Below are 17084 nucleotides of genomic sequence, written 5' to 3' on the forward strand. Positions count from 1 at the left end.
CTAGTCCTTCATGAGTTCTTAAGCTCAGACTGCATTCACTTTTCCAAACGTTCCCACAGCAACGTATCAAGGGGAACTTGCACCTGTCCAAGTGCTGGCTTCCCCAGGTGTATGCTTCAGGGTCACAGCAATGCTGTCCATCCCATCCTGGTGCTGCCAGAGACTGGTTTCCACTGAGACTCTTTCGTGCTATGCCATAGGAATGGAATCTCAAGTGTAGCCTTTGCTAGAGAAGTAAGGAATTCTGACCTGCCTACGCTGTCTATGTTCACAGTCCTTTTTGTCTTAACTAGGAACAGCCCTGGATTTATTTGAAAGAGCTAATTTCGCTCTTTTGCTTTTTTTTTTAACAAGGTATCGAGCCTTGTGAAATTCATGGTTTGGAAGTTTTGACTCTCATCGTCCTAGAATAAAAACTGAGCAATACAAAGGTGATGATTTAAATTCAGTAAACATGTGGGCAGCAACCAGGAGATGGGAGAAGTGCTGTCCATACTCTGAATCCATCCATCAACACAGATGCGCAGGTCTGACCTTGACAGGTTCAGGAGGTAGGGACGTCAAACACAGTTTGCAGTCAATTGGAAATGTAGCTACTAGACAAAGAAAACTCAGTAATTACACAGCTGTTTCAGTAGATTACGGATTTCCTAGAAAACAATAAGACAGCCGTCTGTGAATGGAAAAAGTAAGCCATGGGGTTTTTTTCTTTCAAAAACTTAATTCCTGAAAGTCATCAGATATGTTCTCTGTAAACTTCTTATCTCTTTTCAAAACCCAGAGTCTGTAACCAATCGGTGTGGATTTCTCTGCAGCATGTATGCCCATTAATGCTTCGTTGATTTACAGTGAAACTGCTGAAGAAAGGACTGTCTTGGACAGACATATAAATATTAAATTAATTTCTTGTGAAGGATGGCTGCTATTACACTAAATATTAAATGAATTCATAATACTTGGACATTTGAAATAAGTCACTACTGGGACTGCATGCTAACATCCCATTCCAAATATTTACTTTTTTTTTTTTTTTAATATTAAAGCCACAGAAAAGGACCAGTTGCTCTCAAAGAAATGTACAGCTTTGTAACACTGAAGTCATTAATGAATTCCCACAGCACAAGGAGGAGTTTTAACTTAGTCCCATTTTACAGCTGGAGGGAGGAGGCATGAAGGGGTTTAGGTTGAACAGCCGATCACAGGAGGTTCAAACCCAATCTGTTTCTCATGAGAGACATCACAGTAAATTATCAGCTCCTGACAGTCCTTGTTTTGCTTGAAGTGCTCTGAGCAGCACCGGAGGAGGATCTGGTGATGCAATACCAGAAGGCTGAGAGCATTTGCCAGACTCAAAGGGAGAAAGAGCTGGCTGTAATGTCTAATCTCCAGGCACCCGAAGTGGTTAGTATCAGTTCACCTCTAAATATCTTGCCCAAGGCCACGACAGGAAGGGTGGGACTCCTCAGGTTTTGACTAGCAGGACTAGGCTTAGCAACTGAGGTTAAGTCATATTCCCTGTTTAGAGAACACAGATCTCAGTCTCAAAAGTTTAGTAAAATGCTCAGTGGACTAAGAAGGGCTAAAAATCAATTCTTTATTTTTCCTTTTGTTAAAGTAGAGCAAAGGCTACATCAGCAAGTTCATTATAGCTCTCTCTTATCTGAGAGATAGTAGCTGGAGTGTAGAAATTTATGCCAGGGCTAACCATGTAGAGTGGAAGCTGTTCTCGTAAACAAAATTGCATGACTGTCAGACTCATCCGCTTTTTAATGTGCAGATGGGTGTGAATATACGCATCTCCTTCTTTCCAAAGATTTTTGCTTCTATGCCTTAAATGGTCTAAGTCACACAAGGGTTTTCTAATGAAAATTTTCCAAGGTATTTAAATTAGAAGCAAAAATTAGAAAAGCTGCTACCACATAGGAATATTAATTGTTCATTATGTGGGTCTTTAGTTCACATAGTTACTTTGCATGTGCAAAGCTGCCAATTAAAGAGGCTCAAAGCGCTCACTGCTGCACAATAGCCGTTTCTCCAGAGCTCCACAATGGCTATTGTATTCTGTCACTGACCTTTGGACACCTTCAAATGCATATTGACACAGTATGCTGGGATCATTACAGCTATTGTTTCAGTGTGCCCCGGGGAAAAGAGAGTTTTGCAATTTCGTGAAGAGCTTTAAAAGTTTATATAATTATGACACCAGCGAAATTTCTTAATTAGAGAGTGAGAGAAACCCTGAAGTATTTTTCAGGTGGATTCCAGCATGCACACCTACCACGGTTCCCACAACAGTCCCTTCCCATCAGGGAAAGAAAATGCTTAGCAGGAGCATTTGGTCTGCTTTTCTATTGTTTCCAGGGGAATTTATTTAGTATTTTTGACCTCATGGTGCCATATGGCCAGCCTCCCTTAGCTTCCATGGATTCTGCCTGGATGAACATCTTGGCAGGATGGATCCTTTCATCCTGTAAGTGACAAACGCCCTTTTAAACAGAGGGTGTAGTTGGAACCTGGTATGCAGGAGACTGGGATCTGGAAGCGTAGTTCAGACTCTTCAAAAATCAGTGGACGTTGTCTCTGTGATAACAACTCTGCTTCATTTTAGCTCTTCCGTGTCTTAACATCTGAGGTATTTCTGTTTTCTTACCAGTCTGTGACAGCTAAAGAGTGTGAACAAGAACTCTGGGAGCAGAGGTATCAGATACTCCAAGTGCATTTACTGTAGTAAATCCAAGCATCTTCTAAAAGCTTGTATTTATTTTATTGTAGCCCTCCTATTCTTTAATATTTCTTTGAGAAATTCCTTCAGCAGTCAGCACATTAAAAAAGCATCATTTTAAACCTTGCATGGGACATTTTGTCTACAGAGAATAAATAAATTACTGGCTTGTATTTCCAAAGAGTGTTCCTGCTTGGGGACAGAGAGATAGCTTCTGTTCCATAAGTATTGCAGTTTCTGGGTTCATTTTTATCCCCTGGGATCCTATTATAGAACAAATTATCAAATATAGCTAAACTTCACAGCCCTGAGTCTCTGAAGATAGTCTTGGGTAACGGCTTGCACTTCTGACAGAAGAGGAAGAAATCCAACAGACCTTTTGCAAAACTCGTTGTGTCATTAAAAAAAAAGGAAAATTAACTGCACAGCATTGCTAGTTGCAAGTCTAGTCTAGCACTGTGCCAGTTTCTGCACACAATCCCTCTACCCAAAAAACTTTCTAGCTGAAAGACATAATATTTGGTATTTGTGTGTGCTTGAGGTAAATGTGCAGCAGGATTTCTCACACTGCTATAAAACCCACAAGGTCAGATGTGTTTCTTCAGTAATGCAGGCTGAACTTTTTTTTTTTCCCCACGTTAATTGAAAGGGTGCTGTTATATTGTTTTCATTCCTCTGTATCAGAAACCTTGTAGAACTTCAAAACCTCCCATGAACTGCCACTGCAATTGCCAATTGTGAATTTTGTGGTCTATCTTTAAACATCAAGGTGCTACCTGTACCTTAACACATGAGAAATGACCCACTTCTGGGAGGGAGATGCGAATAGGTACAGCTGTGTGATGCAGGATGTGAAGGGGAGCACATGCTGGAAAGAGCTGTTAAACCACTGTCTTGTGCCTCCATTCTCCCTACAGTAAACCTGCATCAGGTAATAAACAAGGCAGTAATGATTAGCGCTTCTTTTGCAATAGGCTGGGATCTGAAATCTCTCCTCAGATCCTTGTGCTTTTTAGCTATACGGCCTGATTTGTTACTTTTGGGGAGTTTCTCTATTGAGGGACAGGATTCTCCTGGAAGAGAGAGGGCAGCACTTCGAATACCACTTTCTCTGCAGGGGAAGTTTGTACCTTTGCTGTCCCACTGTAACTGCCCTATTTCTTTCAAAAGGCACATGATCTCTGCCTGGGTGGATTTGAAAATGGAGATAATCTTTGCAGTATTTTAGGTCCTTACTCTGCTGAATGATTTGAAGCCCTGTTGCATGGGGAAGGATTTTCATAGGATCTTTATTGCCGAAAGCTCAAGTTCTACCTGGATCCACCTCTGGTCATGGCAGTTTTGGGAGGTTTCCTCCCACACGTGTTGAGATTTTCCAAAAGAAAAACAAAGGGAGTTGGTCTGTCTGCTCACTGCCCATATTTCATTTGGTTCCTTTGCAGAAGGAGAAGAAGAGTGGGCTGCTGAAACTTCTAGCAGGAGCATCAACAAAAAAGAAGTCACGCTCCCCACCATCCGTGTCCCCCACGCACGACCCCCAGGCAGCCATCGAAGGAGTCCTGCAAGGGGCAGTGGGACCTGAGCTCTCCTCCCTCTCCAGCCACGGCAGGGCCGGCTCATGCCCTATCGAGAGTGAAATGCAGGGAGCCATGGGGCTGGAGCCTCTGCACAGGAAAACAGGCTCCTTGGATTTGAATTTTTCCATCCCTTCTCCTGCCAGGCAGCCCCTCTCTTCCATGGCAGCTATTCGGCCAGAGCCCAAGCCTTTGCCCCGGGAAAGGTAAGCTGTGTTTCTCCTGAGGTCGCCTGCATCCTCAGGGAGCATTTGGAGGAGGGCTGCTACTTTAACTTGCTCAAGGGTTGTTCCAGTTTTGCTGCCGTGTGGATTCACTGTAGGTGGCTCAGCTGCCTTTTAGGAAGAGAGGGCTTACATGCATCTGCCCATTGAAAATCATTTGACACACAGTGCAGGTTTAATGTTCATTGATTAAAAAAGTGCTGAGCAGCACCTGTCCATGACACTGTACAGCCCTGGTCTAAATATGGAGGACAGCAGTGCTTTCTCAGCCCAAAGGGCGTAAATGCTATTGGCAAAGGCCACTTTTTAAGTGGGATCCCTATGTTTTAATAAACTTATGGAGTTGTCATGTGGCGCTTCCTGCCTAGGGGCAACAGGGTGATGTGTTTGCTCATCAAGGCCCTTTCTGGCCTGTTCAGCAATACCAAAGACTGTTTCAAATTCTCCTGGTTTAGGATACTTACAGATAGCACCATCTTCAGTGACCTGTTACCAAAAATGTAGCTCATTTCTAGAGAAGAATGTATCAGTGATTCTGGAGGTCATTTCAGCAGCCTGCTCTGCACCCTGGTACCTTAAAGTAACTGACCTTGCAAACCCGAAAAGAGTAGGAACACCAAAATACAAAAGCAGATAGAGAGAGAGATAAGTGACTAGAAATGGGTACAAAAAAGAGTTAGATCTCCACGTGCAGAGTCATATTGGCTTCAGGTAAATATTTTCTACAAGACTGTATTTTGAAGACTGGGAAGGGAACAGATAATGCACTGATACGATGCTATGGAAATGCTTTCCACTCAAGAAGTGATTGAGAGGAACATGTTTTTTACAAAAGCATCAAAGAGTTTTCAAAAAGCAGTCTAGGAAACTCTCTGGAGTTGATGTTTAAAACAGTTTTGGAAAAATAGTGAAGTTCCAGAAGTTTGAAAGAAACTATTTTTGTCTGAGTGTATGAAAGAGGCTGAAGGGAATGGACTGGGCAAGCCACCTGACCCTGAATCCAGCTGGGGTCATGGAGCAGATGATGCAGGGCATAATAAGGGATACTACAGGACAGTTCATACCTTACACAGTATTTTACTGAATGCAGGTTGAAGTTTGGTTGCAAAGGTAACAATGACATAGTAATGTATTTAAACTGTTGTAAGGCATCTGGTTTGTTACCATAAAATGTCTTGCTCAGTAAACTGTACACAACTGACACAGCAGATACTAAGTGGACTGAAAACTGATTCACGGGCATCAGATCTAACTCTAGATCAGAAATCACTAGAAAATGATTGTGTATGTACGTAGCGTAGCCCAACAAGAGCTGGGTCTTGGACCTGCACTGTCCAACATAAAGTCTTTGCTGTTGCAGAATGCAGGACTGAAGTGGGAGGTAGGTGATGAAGAGGGCAGACCCGTTGGTACAGAGCTAATTCAACGCATTGGTAAGGAGAAGACAGAGAAACAGTATATGTCAGAAGAGCCAAATCTGAGGCAAAGTGGAGTGGCCTCAGAGAAGCGTCGTAAGAACGATGGAGGATTTCAAACAATATACTTGCAGTGAGTGATACAGGGAGCTCTGGTACACCTGGTAAAGAGGAGGCTTAGGAATGGCTTGGTAACTCTGTAAGAGACTGCAGACAGGACAGACATGGGAATATTTTTACTCTAGATTGGGCATTTTGTCTAAAAGAGGTGCTGTTGTTCAAGCGTGGCTGTTAGACTTGAAGCAGAAATAAATACAGGCATGTCCTTCAGCATTGTAATGAAGGCAGTGAGAGCAGACTATCATAGTAGTCTCTTGTCCTTAAAATCCATAAAAAAGCAATTTAGTAAAAGGAGTGAAAAACCAGTCCCTACTTAGGCACACTTGATTTGGTCTACATCAGTTTAGATTAATGCTGTAAGAAAAAGCTAAACCAATATAAACCAGATTTAGCACCAGTGTAACTAAATCAGTGGAATGGTGCACCTTTAGCCAAATGAAAAGAAGCTGGGAAGAACATCCCCTGACGTGTCCAGAGCTGGCTGTTGAGGTGCTGCTCTCAAAGCTTTACTGTAGAGAAGTCCAGACACATTATTTAATATGCCAGGGCTAGTCCCGTATCCTACAAATTTCTCAGTTCACCTCAGGATGATCTAAATAGTGAAACATTTAACTGACGACAATTTTAAGTGGCAGACTAGAACCAGAGGGACATGTGTTAGCTGTGTCTGCCCAGCCATGCTGGAATCAGAAGTAAATAGATTTGCACTGCTAAAACAGAGTAAATACTTCCAACTGCAGTATATGGTGGTAAAGAACTTACTCTGATTTTAAGCATTTTAATTCCTGAGCCTTAAATCCGAAAATAAGCTATAATTGAAGTAACCCTAATTATACACAGCAGGCAAGATTCTCTAATTGATTTATGAATTAACTTCCATATCATTGGTGTATCTGCATTCCTTAACTGATCATATGGGTTTTTTCATGCCCATAATGGGAAATATTAATTACCTTCATGCACTAGGAAGGATAATGCTTAGTCCTGAAATAATCTGAGCAGATACATTAAACACTTGTCTCCTAGAAATTCATCCCACATCCATCTGTGCTCATTAAATCATCAGATTGCTCAGAAGTACCAAATTATATTTTTTTTAAAACAAATTACGGTTTTCAAACCACTTGTTCTTTTCACATCTGGCAATGGAGGAACTCACATTGAACGTCACTCAGCTCCATATTTTGCTTGTTTGCATTTTGGTGCATTTCATCCACACAGTAGGAGCAATTCTCTGAGAAAGAAAAGGGAGGAGAGAAAAAAAGGTTAGATAAACAGATTCAGATGCTGGATGAAATTTTAAAAAGCTGCAAAGCATTTCAGTGCACTTAGCTGTACTTGGCTTTCTGTCTCCCAACGCCCATCTGTGTGCAGAGACAGAGCACTGAAAGGTTGGAAGAAGTAGCACATTCCTTAATATTTACGGCATTTGAAATGAGGCTCACGCAGGCAGAGGAGCACCGCTACTTCTCCCATGAAGGTTCGCTTGCAGCTCCAGCGCTTGCCACATCCACACTACTGATCAAACCCGAACGGTCATGCCACTAGCCGTATCGGAGGTGCATTAAAAGGCCTTGATTGCTCATGGCTCAACACTCACAATTTAAGGGAAGAATTGCCTATTCCGCTGCCTGACAGCGCAGCCCTTCATGGGAGTTGCAGCCAGTCAGACAGGAAGGTGAAGTGAGCTTCGCCCTCTCAGAGATGCTGCTAGTGTGTGTGCTCTCATTCATTTTTTATGCACGGGCAAAGCAAGGAAATTAATTATTTTATCATATCCTACTTGATATTGCAAAACCTGGCTATGGATGGCTGGATTAGAAAGGAAATTGCTCCTAGCTCTCTCATAATTTAGCCTTGATATTTAACTGGTTTGCTGGGATAGTTAGCGCCCATATCTGCCTTCTGGGTGTAGTTTCCCACTATTGGTTTATAAAACCACCTTCCTTCCACTGCTCTCTGCTGTGAAGCATCCAGCAGTCCAAGCAGCAGAGCGGAAAAATTTCCCAGGTGGTGTCCTTGTCACTTTGTGTTGCAGTGATTGACTGTCAAGCAACTACCCCATCAGGCTGCACGTGCCCCACACTCTCTTTTCCACCTACTGCTCCATCCAGTTTCTGCTGGCACGAGAAACAGGACCAGTACAGGGATGCGCTGTGGTCAGGCAGAGCCTGAGCCACAGACTTGCCTGCATCCCACTGACGCTGCTGGTTCACGTGGGAGAGGGGTGTGCTGTCTGCCTAGCAGCGCCAAAGCACAATACTTTCCTTGCCACCCCCTTCAAGAAAATATGACTGTACATTAAGCAAAACAGGAGAGCTGAGCGTGCATGTGTGTGTGCGCGTGAGTCATGTTCCCCTCACTGTCTGGCACCGTTCCCAGATGCAAACCTGAGTAAAACATGTCACGCGTTGTTGACTCTTTTATAGTAACTGGCACTAATTCTGCCATGTTATATTCTGATAAAGCGGTTGTATCCAGACTTACTGTCACGACTGGCATATCTGTGCCGTGTTTCTATGGTTTTTGTGGAGCCTTCAAGCAAGTTGTAACCACAACAGCGCTGCAGAATAAGGCAGGAGCAGTGAGTTTGACCTTTAAAATAGACTCTTCCACGTTTCCATGTATCCTTTCCACAAATCACTGCCACATTAGAAATTGAGCTCCCAATTCAAGGGAGCGTTCAAGCATGTGCTTAATGCCCATTGACTTCAATTTTGCTGCGCACGTATATCTTCTTTGCCAAAAGGGAAAGCAAAGGAAGAGGGTTTTCTTTCCTGGAAAGTGATACTAGAGAAATGACCCCAAGAGTAAGTTCTGACTGAACAGTGACATGTATGCACGTGGTTAAGTGCTCCTCTGAGTAGGGATATGTGCCTTAGGACTGAGAAACTAGAATTAACCATCTCAGAAATTGAATCCTGCAATATTTCCAGCAAAAGGGTAAAAGATCCAACTAAGATTTGTTCTTCTAAGGCTGCTGATTCAGACACCGTAATATGGTGAAGCGGGTGCTGGCTTGTAGTGTGCAGCGGCACTTTGCAGGTCTCTGCTGTCTGCCAGTAAAAGGATGGAGAAATAGAGCTCCACCAATAAGCAAGAGCAGTGATTAACTGGGTTAGATGCCTCATTTTCACTGATTATTCATCCCGTGCAAAACTAACTGTGTATCCCTAACATACAAGGGACCTGTTGGAGTCACAGAACTGGACTCCTGAAACCTGTCCTGAGTGCACGATGCTTTGACAAAGAGAAACCTGCATTAAGCATCCGAACTCAAGCACTGTAAACGGGACCGGGTTGGAGGTTAGCCCCGTGGACCTAATTTGCCTCATTGTACATCTGTTTTCTTAAGTTTCTCTACCTCCATCAGTGTCCTGGATGCACATATTTACTCATCGAGCACATACTCAGTATTTTGCATTTTTTTCCCTCAGTGTCCAGCCCTGAGCCCAGCCCTTAATTACTGATCAGTTCTGATCAATACTGTTCAATGCCTGCCTGTGCACACTGACAAAGAGCCTGCATGAGTAATTTAGACCAGACAACTAACTCCTACGCAGCTAGGGTGTGTGAGATGAGTCTCACTCTGTGGAAAGTGTGGCACGAGGCTTTGCAGACGGAGGAGTCAGAGAAGCCACTTTCCCCACACCTGCACTACTCAGTTTTGCTGTGGTTACTTACTAGACGTCCTCCAACCTCTGCAAAAAATGGGGTGTCTTTGGCAGCCACACACGTCTTCCATGTCAGAGCCTTGACTCATGTCCAGAACAGGGCGTCTTGTGCAGTAAATGAGGGGGGCATCCTATGGGAAAAATACTATGCAGTCTTTCATGTAATGAAAGATTGTATTGCACACAAGCAAAAGTGAAGTCATGGGCAATTTTAGTTGCCTGTTTCTTCATCTCATATTCATGGGTGTGAAACATGCCTGTTCTGTTAAGGTAGTGGATGTCTTTATGCATCTAGATACACAACATTTTTAGTCAGTTTGCTTTTTTAAAGGAAGCAAAACCAGAACTTCCATCTTGTAACATCTATGTGAGGTTAGGAGTCTTAGCTGCACCTTGCAGATGTCAGCAGCGTGAGCAAAGCGAGAGCTGGGTGGGAGAGGTGTTTCTTTTGGCTGCAAGGACAAGTGCTGTGAAGACATGGGACAGTGGGATTCCCAGGTCTTTGCTGACAGCAGAGGGACAGGGATGAGGGACCCATTCCCAGCTCTCAGTGAGTCAATTGCTGCTAAGGGTCCCCGTCCCACCCTCAGCCCCAGTGCCAGCCTCCACCCATGCAGCCTCCCACCCCACGGGATGTCATGTCCCAGCCCCAGGCTCCCTCCCACCAAGGCTCTTTCCTCTCCCAGACTCAGCTCAGCACAGCTGCCCTCCTCAGCAGCCATACCCACACCTTCTGGCAGGGCTTCCAGTTTTTATCATGGTCCCATTTCTCCCTCAGCTCCCTGTTTTTCTCCCGTCAGTCTCCCTCTCCCTCCGCCCCCTCCCTCGCCTTACCCCACTCTCCAGCTCCCTGAGGTCTCCCCACTCAGGCAAACCCCGTCCCCCATCCTTGCTGATACTACTCACAGCCTCTCCTCATGTATTTTCTCTTGGGCACCGAGGACCCTCCCCAGGCTATCCCCTCCGGGGTTGAAGTGCCCAACCCAAGGATGCCACAGCAGCCAGCAGTGGGGAAGTCCAACATCAAGTCTGTGCCCTGAGAGAAAAACATGAGAGGAGCCCATGGCTGGGAAAGGAAGAGAAACGCAACCTCTGAGGTCCTGCAGAGCTAGGACATCTTGGAGCATGAATCAGCAGAGATTTTGCCTTTGGTGCTCATCCAAGCCTCTACTAAGCATGTGCCATTTTAGGGTAGTTTGACTGCTTTTAACCTGGCTGAGAGCAGGTGATTTTCTGAAGGAACACCATCTTTGACAGACCAGTGGGGCCATAGGACAGGTCTTTGATCCCAAGCATGGGGACCCAAGAGCAGTTTGTGGAAGACCTCACCTGGGTCTTGCTGGTGCTACAAAAACCCTCATGTTATTCCTGGAGGTGATGAGACCGTTTGGGCTGAATGTGGGACCCTCAGCCTGACACAGTAAACAGCTGTGGAGAGTTTGGGCCAAAACGGTTAATGTTTGGCAGAATTACAACTATCCAAAAGTACGATTTACAACAGAAAATACCAAACATTGTTAATAATAGGCAGAGGTTGTTGCCACACTCATCATCGCAATTGTTGCCCAGCTAATTAGCATTTCTAAAAGTTGGTAGTTTAGAGGTGTAATGTGATACAGACAAAATTGGGATCACTCTGAGATCCATCTAAAATGCCAGGAAGCAGTTTGGTTTAGGAAAACCTACAGTTTTATAGTAGCTTCTCAAAGAGGGGACAAAAGGAGAAATTAAAAGGGGTGATATAAATAGAAGTATAGAGGACTGCCTTTTTGGGAGTGAGGGAGGATGTCTGGGAGGGAAAAGAAGAGATCTTTTCTGCCAAAATAATATGGCTAATATATGTATTTGCAATTCAGTTCCAGAGGATAAACTAGGCTGAGATGCCACCTGGAGGTCTGGAAGGATGGCACAGCAGCAACCTGCGGGTGCTGCCCACTGCAGCCCTTCACTGGGCTGCCTCTCTCAGGCCCTGCTTCTAAAGCCTCTCAAGGGAAAAAGCATCTTTTTCCATCTCTCACGGAGGATTTCTTAACCGATTTGCAAGGATTTTCATATCAAAGATTTCGTTATTCTGTCAAAAACACTGTGGTACTATCCTGTGAGGTACCGTAGTTAATTAAATTTAAACCATAGCATTTGGGGTTTCCTTAAATGGGAAAAAGTACTTCATCTAGTAATGCAGCAACTGAGATTTATTTTTCTAAATCTCTAAGGAGATGCTGTGTAGAACCCTTTTTATGATGATGGGCACATTCCTGTTGAGCGTGGTCACCTCCCTCCTCATGTGAACCATTTAGGGACTAGCAGCTCCTCACTCCTAGGACGTAGTCTGGCTTTAAAAGGATGGCTCTGTGCTTAAGGTACAACATGAGGTGTTGGCAGTCCCAGCTGGGTCTTTGGGGCAACCCAGCCCAAGACACCACCTTTTTCTTTGTTTCTGTTTCCTGATCTGCCAAAAGGGCCCACAAGCACCTCTGCACCGCCCAGCTGCTGTTGAGATCCAACCCTCTTCTTTCTCAAAGCCTCTTGAGATCCTGGTGCAGAGCTCCAGTGCTCTGTGACTGTGCATAGAGTTGTGAGATCTAAAACTTGGCATCATCTTAGCTACAATTGTTCCACTCCAATAATTTAATTAATCAACACTGCAGCAGAGTGTTTGAAATAATGTGTGCATTCATTTGCATAATGGCTGTAATTGGCAAAGCTTCATAATTTAAGTGTAGCAGTTCCATAGATGATAGTGTGATAGACCATATTCCTGCAGCCAGCCAGTAGCACACGTTTCAACCTCTCTTACTTTTCCACAGAGGAAGGAAGTGACAACTGGATTTATTGCCCAAGGGACAGAGAAGACCGGCAGATTTTTGATGGCACTTGAACACATATATTTTCTACATGACTGTGTTGCTGTGTCAAGATAAAAAGGCCGTAGTCAGGTTTTAGAGCAGAATCTCCACTCCAAATAGAGTTAAATGCTTTTCCAAGTAACAGGATGTTTGGCCGTGGAGATCTCCAAACATAGAGCCAAAGCAGGTATTTTCACTGTCATGTCAAAGTGGAGTCCCTCGTTTCAGAACCGTAGTTACTAGGTACCTGAGCAACATCTGCAAAGAAAATTAGAGGCTGCCACTGGAGAGCCCCTTGCTTTGGTACCATTTCACTGGGAATGGCCTCAGGGAGTGGTCCAGAGCCTCCAGGGCACATTGAAGTTAGCTCTCGAGGACAGGATATTATTTTAAATAAATACTTGCGTTGTAAGAAACATGACTGAAGCATCAGTGGCCATGCAGTGGTTGCGAAAATATTAATCCTCAGGAGATGGGCTTTAGGTAATCAATTGGCATCTTTTAAATATCTTACTGTATTCATTACTTTGCAATTAGCAAGACAGTTATTGACTGTTAACCAAATGCCAGATGACTGCAAAAGTACATGTGCTGAAGAAAAAAACCCAGTGCAGCAGAAATATATTCCCTGCTCTGCACAGAAGTGCATTGATATAAAAGGGCCCAGTCTGTGCTCTCAGGAGGACGCCTGCTGATAAGCCTGAGTGCAGAATAGCCGTATCAGGACCAGACCCATCATTACTTCATTGAAATGAAGTGACACTTGAAAACTAAGTTCCCAGAGAGCCCTGTGAATGGTTCAGAACAGGGGCTCCCTGTTGGTTTGGAGAGTGCTTCAAAAGTCATTTGATACCTCTCCATTTTAGCTTTCCTTCCAGCTTTGAGAGACCCAAAGTACGTTCTCAAGAAACATAATAAGAAAAAAATATGAACTGCTTTGGCTAACCTCTGCCGATATCACAGGCAGTTGGTGGGAGCACTGCAAACCCCATTTCTCATCATCAGTGGACAAGGGAAGAGCAACAGATGTCATCTAGCTGGACTTCTGTAAGACCTTTGACAAGGTCCCCCACAACATCCTTCTCTCTAAATTGGAGAGATATGGGTTTGATGGGTGGACTGTTCGGTGGATAAGGAATTGGTTGGATGGTTGCATCCAGAGGGTTGTGGTCAACAGCTCAATATCCAGATGGAGAGGCTGGTGACAAGTGGTGCCCCTCAGGGGTCCGTACTGGGACCGGTGCTGTTTAACATCTTCATCAATGACATAGACAGTGGGATCGAGTGCACCCTCAGCAAGTTTGCAGACAACACCAAGCTGAGTGGCGCAGTTGACACACCAGAAGGACAAGATGTCATCCAAAGGGACCTGGAGAAGCTGGAGAGGTGGGCCTGTGTGAACCTCATGAGGTTCAACAAGGCCAAGTGCAAGGTCCTGCACCTGGGACGGGGCAACCCCCGATATCAATATAGGCTGGGGGATGAAGGGATTGAGAGCAGCCCTGCCGAGAAGGACTTGGGGGTACTGGTGGGTGAAAAGCTGGACATGAGTCAACAATGTGCACTTGCAGCCCAGAAGGCCAACCGTATCCTGGGCTGCACCAAAAGCAGCGTGGCCAGCAGGTCGAGGGAGGTGATTCTGCCCCTCTGCTCTGCTCTGGTGAGACCCCACCTGGAGTGCTGCGTCCAGCTCTGGGGCCCTCAGCACAAGAAGGATATGGAGCTGCTGGAGCGGGTCCAGAGGAGGGCCACAAAAATGATCCAAGGGCTGGAGCACCTCTCCTACGAGGACAGGCTGAGGGAGTTGGGGTTGTTCAGCCTGGAGAAGAGAAGGCTGCGGGGAGACTTTGTTGCAGCCTTTCAGTACTTAAAGGGGGCCTACAGGAAAGATGGGGACAGACTTTTTACTAGGGCCTTGTAGATTCAGACTAGATATAAGGGAGAATATTTTTACTAAGAGAGTGGTGAAGCACTGGCACAGGTTGCCCAGAGAGGTGGTAGATGCCCCATCCCTGGAAACATTCAAGGTCAGGCTGGACAGGGCTCTGAGCAACCTGATCTGGTTGAAGATGTCCCTGCTTATTGCAGAGGGGTTAGACTAGATGACCTTTAAAGGTCCCTTCCAACCCAAAGCATTCTATGATTCTATGATTTTTGGGTGGAGCAGATGCAGTGGTGAATGAGACATGTTACAGCAGAGGCAGATGCAGTGCTGGGAGAAAGCAGCCAGGTCCCTGGCACAGGCTCGGCATGTGACCGGGAGCAGGGACCACTGCGAGTAGTCCAGCCATTTGATGATACCTTCCTGCTTACATGGTCTGGCTCCGAGTACATCCTGGTCAAGTCTCCAGTCAAGCTGGCCAGAAATCTCCCCGTCATACTGATTTTTAGTAGAAAATGTAGCTGCATCCGATACAAGTGGTGTGCAAAAATGCAACTTATTGATGTTTCCAAAAGTATTTTTCCCCAAGACTTCTGGTTCTGGTGCCTGGCTGCTCCCATCAGATGCAGGTTGGACCGCTGGCTGACCAGGTCTTTGCGTTTTTGTCTCCAAAGGTACCGCGTTGTGGTCCCATACCCACCGCAGAGCGAGGCCGAGATTGAACTGAAGGAAGGTGACATTGTGTTTGTGCACAAGAAACGGGAGGACGGCTGGTACAAAGGGACGTTGCAGAGGAACGGCAGGACGGGCCTCTTCCCCGGGAGCTTTGTCGAGAGCTTCTGAGGACGGCTCGCCACTCTCTCAACTGGAGGAGCTTTCAGGGGAAACTGCATAGCACAAGAAGAGACAGCAAAGGGAAACTGGACTGATGACCACTGCCGTTTTTATTTCCAAAGACTCCCCCCAGGCCCTTCAGTCTACAGCTCTGGAGACGCAGTGCCCCGCTGCGCTCCTGAGACTGCGTGCGGTGCATACAGTGGTATGTTGAAGTAGTGCCTTCCACCTGGAATCACAGACTGAAAGGATGCCCATCTGGACTATACGTAACCTAAATGCCGGCTGTTAACCCTTTGTGTAAATTATAGAGAAGATATCTTTAAAAAAAATTAAGAGGAAAGTTGTTATATTGCTGTAACTTATTTGTCAGAGCTGCAGTGTTCTTATTACTGGCCTATGCAAGATGGATTTGAGAGTTCAAGGAGGTGTTCTAGGAAGCTCTTAAACTGGGATTTCATTTTTCCCAAGGGAAAAAGGGGGAGGGGAGGGTGGAGAAAACCCCGGCTAAAGATCGGTGCATCGTCGTGCAAGAAAGAATGAGGAGTCCAAAACGTTAATGTCATGCTTTCTATATACCTCAAAGATATGCTGCGCAAGTTTGTCAGTGAGTGTGTTAGTGCTCAGAGTCCCATACCGTCCGGTGTCCTGGCGCTGCCACCGGGGAAGTCCTGGAGGAAGTTCGGCTCCACCATTGAACTGTGGTTATTTGAGCAGAATCCCTTTTGCCCGTCTTCTGCCCTTATGATATGCAGCATGGATTTTTGTCCTTCAGTATCACTTTCCATTGCTTTTTTGTATGACGTACCTTTTTACTGTAAGAATTGCTCTACTTTATATATATTCCTACTAGATCAGACATTTCCTCTTTTTCATACATCTGGTGCTATTTTTTTTAATTGTTAAAGATTTGGTTTGGTTAAACAGAGAGGCTGCAACAAGATTTGCGTTCAATGTGTGAAATTAGAAACGTACCTGAAGATCGAGATCAGACTGCTTGTTTGTGCTTCGTAGAGGAAAAGAGAAAAAGCCGCTTGGCCACCAATAAAAATACCTGGGGGAGCGTGCCTGTGCAACACACACACGCTCGCTCTCTCCTACGTATTTAGAGTGGCTGAAGACCCATGCTGAAGCACAGCGTTCTGTCTGGAGAGTGATAATTACTCCAGAATTGGATGTAATTCCCAGAGGAGTCGTTTTAATTGACTTTTTCATGGCAATAAGAAGAACACTGCAAGTTCTAGCACGCACAGGGACTGTGGAGTTTTCCTCTGTCGTTGCATCACGGAGACGAGAGCTGATCTGCGACGGCTGTAATTAGTGTTATCAAAATGTGATTTCTTACTGTAGAAATGTACAGTTCTGGAGACTGTTCGATTTCTTAATGTGGTCAAGCTACAATACAAACCGTATCAGGCAATATAAGCTGCCATCTACCAGGGACTTAAAGGTGCAATAAATGTAAAGTGAGTTTAGCCAGTTATTCATATGAAGCAGAATGAGAAAAAATTCCATAATGGGATTGTGAGGGTATTTAAAAAGACATCGGCTCTTGAGGAATGAAACGTGATGAAAGGCTTTTTGTAGCTGTATCCGTACCTTGCCTTTGCCCGCGGCTGGCTGTTTGCCAAAGCCCACATGTGGTGGTTGTTTAAAAGCGTGTCAGAGGCACTGTAACCTGGAGATGATCTTATTAAAAGGAAGAGGCCCAGTGGGTGAACATCATTACTGAGTTACCAGGATTTCATAAGCAAAGGTGTAAGTTTTGTTTTTCTTCAAGCCGTGTATACTAG

At 45.0% G+C, this 17084-nt stretch overlaps 1 protein-coding gene across 1 annotated transcript in view; it reads left to right on the forward strand.

Moving 5' to 3' along the window:
* Positions 1-15300, forward strand: part of SH3RF3 (SH3 domain containing ring finger 3) — a 253571-nt gene extending 238271 nt beyond the window's left edge. Inside the window, exons 10-11 of the mRNA XM_075724723.1 lie at positions 4165-4502; positions 15132-15300. Of these exons, the coding sequence (XP_075580838.1) occupies positions 4165-4502; positions 15132-15300 (507 nt within the window). The remainder of the gene's footprint in view (positions 1-4164; positions 4503-15131) is intronic.
* The last annotated feature ends 1784 nt before the right edge of the window (positions 15301-17084 follow it).

The sequence above is a fragment of the Pelecanus crispus genome, chromosome 1 (assembly GCF_030463565.1).
Source record: "Pelecanus crispus isolate bPelCri1 chromosome 1, bPelCri1.pri, whole genome shotgun sequence".
NCBI lineage: Eukaryota > Metazoa > Chordata > Aves > Pelecaniformes > Pelecanidae > Pelecanus > Pelecanus crispus.